Source organism: Lygodium microphyllum, chromosome 23, assembly GCF_053477565.2.
Source record: "Lygodium microphyllum isolate KBCC chromosome 23, Lygodium_microphyllum_v1.1.10, whole genome shotgun sequence".
NCBI classification, from domain to species: Eukaryota; Viridiplantae; Streptophyta; class Polypodiopsida; order Schizaeales; family Lygodiaceae; genus Lygodium; species Lygodium microphyllum.
The window spans coordinates 84,817,990-84,823,611 of NC_141157.1; the positions used below are offsets into that span (position 1 = coordinate 84,817,990).

Consider the following 5,622-nt stretch of genomic DNA (forward strand, 5'->3'; position numbering starts at 1 on the left):
TAAAACACTTACACCAATCACCTTGATTAAGTTTGAGTGCTCATGATTATCCACCATGATGATGGATGTTCTCAAAAGCTCTTGAGCAACATTGTTACCCTCCAAAGTGAATACATAATTCAGCCCTTTCGAACAACTCTATCAATAGGATGCGAAATCTCTTGACCAACACTATTGCCCTCCATGGTGGATACAAGATTCAAAAGCTCTTAAACTCCTCAATCAACAGGGACTACAACAGTTCTTCCTTACAATGCTCACTATAGGGCATTCAAGATAAATTAGCCCTTTGTGCTTTGGATAGCTAGAACTTTACAGTGGTGTCATCATCAAGGATAGAAGGAATACTTGCTATCACTTTTGAAAATAGTTGCGCAATTGCTAGAAAAGTTATTTAACAGTCATTTGAGCTTTTGCAACTCATTCCAAATCTCAATATGTCCAGAGTTTTTTGCTCCACACCATTAGTGCACAATCTGGAAGCTTGTCAATATGCCACAATAGCCTAGAAATCAGCTTCATAACTTTTGAGAAATAAATAACTACAATCAAAGTGTTGGAAGGCATCCAACAAGGATCCAACGCTACATTTTCAGGATCGCCCCTGCCCCAAAAAAGTTTTAATAGATAGTATTTGCATGCTTAGTTTACCAAGAAATGGTGTGCAGCTTGGTTGACACCTTAGGTCCCTAAGGACAAGCTGAGAATGAAAAGATTGAATTTAGGAATACAATAGAACCATGATGTCAATCACATCCTTGCAATGAACTCCTGACAGCTTGAGATTGTGCATGCATGTATTGCTGATCTAAACACCAGTGTTGTCACAAAAAACAAGACTGATTTTTGTGGACACTCAGATCAACTCCAGTCCTGTATTAAAACTGCAAGGCAATTTCTAAAATATGATGACCCAATGGTTAATTAAATGTAGCATGTGTAAATTGAGCTTATAACATGTATAGCTGAGGCAACACAAACTACCATGACATATACACAATCCCTCTCTAGACCACGACACCATGCATGATGCCCAGCTCTTGTATAAATGGACACAACTGCCTATCTATAGACTTGCATACCCTTGATCAGCAGGTGTCTGTATGAAGATAGGCTTTCTTCCATTTACAGTAATGTTTCTTAGAAAAACTAGAGAAGACTCTACAAACTCTCATTACACCTGGTTGATTATGTGAGGTGACTAAAAGTATCCTTCAAGGCACACCCCAACTGGCATTTTTAACCAATGTGTACTAATCTAGAATTAAAATGGTGTGATCACTACATTCACCATACATCACTGTTGCTTAAGAGCCAATGGTAAATATTGGGCAAATATTCAAGGTGAGGGTTTGTGATGGAAATAAAATATCCTGATGAGCATCTCACATCTGTACCACAACTCTGCATGTAGAAAACTGGCAAGGCATGGGATCTTTCTGCAAAAATACAATGTTAAACACTTCATAAGACCGAAATCTCCTGATTTCTAGTATACAGTTTCACTGTCTTCCATCACCATCTATCTAAGCAGGTCCTTGTTTGCTATCTACAAGTCCCAACATCATTGGCTACATAATAAGCTTACGGGACTTCAATATATGGCATCATCTTGCATACAGCAATGCTGCAGCACCCAGATTTCAAAGATTCGGGAGTGACAAGATTAACTTGCAAAAGAGCTAGTGGCAAATTCATAGAAGAATCATGTTTGATGATATTTCTTAAATCCTGACACCACAAACTTCACAGCCCGAACCACCCCTCTATTCTTGCAAATCAAAAACTAGACCAACCAAGGTTGTGTGCCCATTAAAGAGCTGGCAAAGGAAGCCCACTCACAAAAGGCAAGTTTATCGATGGTATAGTGACAGCAAATTTTAGAGTTACACCAAATGTTAGATTTAGCACATGTTATCACAATATGACTTTACAAGAGCCCAAAATGTACCTGGCCATTGTGAGAAACATGAAATCCAGTAATACTTAGGCACTCCCTCTCATGCAAAGGGTATGCCCATCCCCATTATATGTTCAGAATTCATCTACCTAGTCATTGTGGAGAAGCCTTCTTCTGTTTTCCCTGGCTTTAAAACAAGACCTACTCTCATAGAAAAGCTGTTTCATGCTTGAACAGAATACTACCACCTATGCTGTATGTATTTCCAGCCTCAATGAAAGTACAGTGAGAGCACGCAGTGAGTTTCTCCAGCGCCTAATCTTCAAATAAAGTACAATGAGCAATGCATGGAACCCATGCAAGGCCACCTGTTTTTACCATCTGCCTGGGATCTCTCCACAGGCACTCCCAAACGGAAGTAAGGCTTGTATTGTACAAATGTCTGAAACCTCTTCCCAAATCAAGCCTCCAAACCTCAGCTGGTGCATCAGAAATGACATGATGATTATAAGGGTCTACTTTGATTTTGCCTGTAAGCCCATAGAGCTTACTGGCATGCCCAACAAGGCGACTGATTCGAGCTGGAAGCTTGGCTAGCACTACCCAGGTATCCTCCTCAGAACTATAAACCTTCAGCAAAGAATCATGCCAGTCTGCCACAAACAAATTTGAGTTGCAAGATGCAACTGGGCCACGTTCTAGACCCCTTCTCATTCCAGAAGTCATCTTCTCCCAACTGTGAGTTTTCAAGTCAAAAATCTCTCCCTCCACTCCACTGCCTGGGCCTATGCTTTCCCCCTTCACACAAAGACAGCCCTTATGCTCCAACCCAACACACATTCTCATTGATGTGTTCATGCTTGGAATAATGGTCCAAGTATTCTGCTCAGAATCATAAACTTCCGCAGAAGCTCCTTCCTCTATGTCTGCACTTCCTCCTGCCACATAAATGAACTTACCAATGCAAACTGCAGCTGCATGAGAACGCGGCACCTCCATTTGAGATACAGTGACCCAGCAGTTCTGGCAAAAATCATATTTGTGAACTTTATTGGTGGCCTTGCTTGGTCTTATAAAAGAATGCAGTTCAGCCTGATCACCACCAATGACATAAAGGGTTCCTTCTGAAACTGCAACCGAATCAATTTGCCACCAATCATAAGGATCAATCCCCAAATCAGAAGCCAAAGCTGACTCTGGGGAAGAATGGCTGCCAGGAGATTGCACCCAATCGGAAGGAACCCTCCAGCTAGGTGAAATTTGTCCATCATCTCTAGGAAGGGGAGGAAGGCAAAACCACCTACAAGCCCGTAAGCTGAAAATCTGAACTCTGTTACCATGCACCACAAAAGAAATATGTGCTTCTTGAATGCCCAAAGCATTTCTTGTTCTGAAAAACTCTTCCGATGACAGAACTGCTCTCCATTGTCTGCAGACCATCCGGTAAGAACAATCATACTTGATAAAAGGAACTCGCATGAGGCACATCTGAGCCAAGTCGTTTGGCAGACCTGGAATTAAAAATCCAGTTTGACAGATGACACCGACACATGGAGACTCTGATAAGGATGACTGGCCCCACTGAGAGATCAGTGAATCGCAAGGAGATGATCGATCCCAATCACTATCTACAATAGCAGGGCTCCATTCATAACTGGGGGGAGTACCAGATCTTTCCTCAATAAAAGGTGAAGCATCTCCAATAGAGTTGTTTCTGAAAGAGGGAGATGTTGGAAAGGATTTATCTAAACCAACTGTGTCAGGAGTTTTCGGTGTAAACCCTGGGAAATAACGTGAATCCTCTGATAGTGATGAGCACCAATTTACTTGGTCTACACCATTAGCTGGGCATTCCTCCAGGACTATACCACTGGAAGAAACTTCAGAGCAATCTACAGATGCTGGTGACAACAATAGATTGTCAGAGTCAGCTGAGGGTAAATCAACGTAGCCTGGAGATGCATTTACCTGGAGTTCTGACTCAGAAATGGAGGAGCTCTGCAACCTTTCCCAAGTCCCAGATAAAGATATATCAGTTATCAGACCCTCACTGTTCTGGCTTCTGGCATCACCATCAGGGATGGAACCTACCCCTTCTCCATGTTCACTGTTCAAGCTGAAAACACTAGTCTCCAATTTAGCAAACTCAAACCCATCACCTTCGTCATCTGATCCATCTGAGCTTAAATCAGATAACCTTGCAGTAACCTCCAGATTGGCACATCTTAGTCTCCTTTCTTGCTCTGGGCACAATTGAACGGGACTCTCCAACAAATGCAAACGTGGAAGCACAAGCTGCAATCTTGTAACTTCCCTAGTTGCAGGAGAACTTCCGTCACTGAGGTTCCCTTGAAGCCTTTCAACAGGTTCATCATTTCCCCTAGTACCTGCATTTGCATGATCCAAAAACCCCACTGGTGCCTTTCTGCTTTCCAGATGATCCTCAACTACCAGCCAATCATAATCATTCTGCAAAACCAGTACAGCACCATTACAGAGCGACACATGATCAGGGCTCCATGAGCGCACACGATTTTTGCTCCTTTCTTGCGAAAAGCAGGCTCTCTGAGTCACCAAGGAGATAGCTTGCCTCTGCTCATCTTTGTTTTTCTTTAATCCTGCTTCACAATGGCCATGCCGCCGATGCAAGCTGCTGTTTTTGCATCCCATGTCTCTAACACTCTCCTAGGCTGCATTCCAATTCTAGGGTAGTGAGGTCACACTATCAAGATACATGTGGTGACCCCCTGTAAACAAAAGTATAAATATGTCAGAGCGGATGCGTAACAAACAGGCTCAGAAACAATGCCAGAATTGGTAATAAGGTACACGCTAATCTGAGTGTATGTGGCCTGATTTAAAGAGCTTCCATGAGGGAACACCTGTACCCCATGACAATTTCAATATTTCCCCTAGATAGAGGCTTAAGAATGTTAATTAGAGCTCCAGAGCTAAAATGCAACCAAAACCAGCAAAGGCATAATGCTAGACTGCTAAATTTTGACACATGCTTGGCTTTACAGCTTTCAAAAGGAAGCACCTGCGAGTAGGCAGATGATCTTGAAGCGCCTGCGAGAAGGCAGAAGATCTTACACAAAGCATTAGATTGCATCTCACGACCTAAATCTGAGCTCCTAGGAGACAGAAAGAAACAGAGAACAGAGAGCTATAGCTTTGCACACGACACAAGAGAAAAAGAGGCTCTGATTTTTGAGAAACAGCTAGCTATGGCTGACCGAGGGAAATCAGCAAAACCAGAGGAAGAAAGAATCGACGCACCGAACAGAGAAAGGGAGCTCCAATGGCGAGAGGGAGAGAGAGAGAGAGAGAGCCCTCCGCGCAAGGTAGCTCTACAAGGACGGCTCTCTTGTCATCATCAGTCAAAAAACGCTTCCGGGAGATCCGAGGAGCTCTTCTTCGAAATTCTACCTCTTCGCATTCTTGTTTCCTTTCGTTTTTACCCCTCTCTACTCTCTCTTGCTACTAAGTGCAGATGGTTTAGGGCCTAGGTCTTAACTAGCCTTGCATGGTCATATTCTTGAGACTTGTGGCGGTTTTCCTCATGAGATACACACTCTTGTGTGAGGACTTCAAGGGCTTGCTTTTATAATGCAAAGGAAATATACTCAATGGCCCAGTTGTCCATTAGGTTGACTCACAAGGCTTCCTTTTATAATGCAGAGGAAATATACTAAATGGCCGAGTTGTCCATTAGGTTCGCA

The 5,622-nt window shown here is 42.8% G+C and overlaps 1 protein-coding gene across 2 annotated transcripts; it reads right to left on the bottom strand.

The window, feature by feature from the left end:
• Positions 1–596: 596 nt before the first annotated feature.
• LOC148016412 (uncharacterized) lies at positions 597–5,370 on the bottom strand. 2 transcript variants are annotated; one of them, XM_087664176.1, is made up of 2 exons: positions 4,941–5,370; positions 597–4,647 (listed from the first exon to the last, which is right to left on the bottom strand). In XM_087664176.1, the coding sequence occupies exon 2, from the start codon at positions 4,568–4,570 to the stop codon at positions 2,216–2,218; it is 2,355 nt and encodes a 784-aa protein (XP_087520302.1). In that variant the 5' UTR covers positions 4,571–4,647; positions 4,941–5,370; the 3' UTR covers positions 597–2,215. The 2 variants fall into 2 exon arrangements, with proteins under 2 accessions (XP_087520302.1, XP_087520301.1); XM_087664175.1 differs by having other exon boundaries at positions 598–4,647; positions 5,180–5,370.
• Positions 5,371–5,622: the final 252 nt, after the last annotated feature.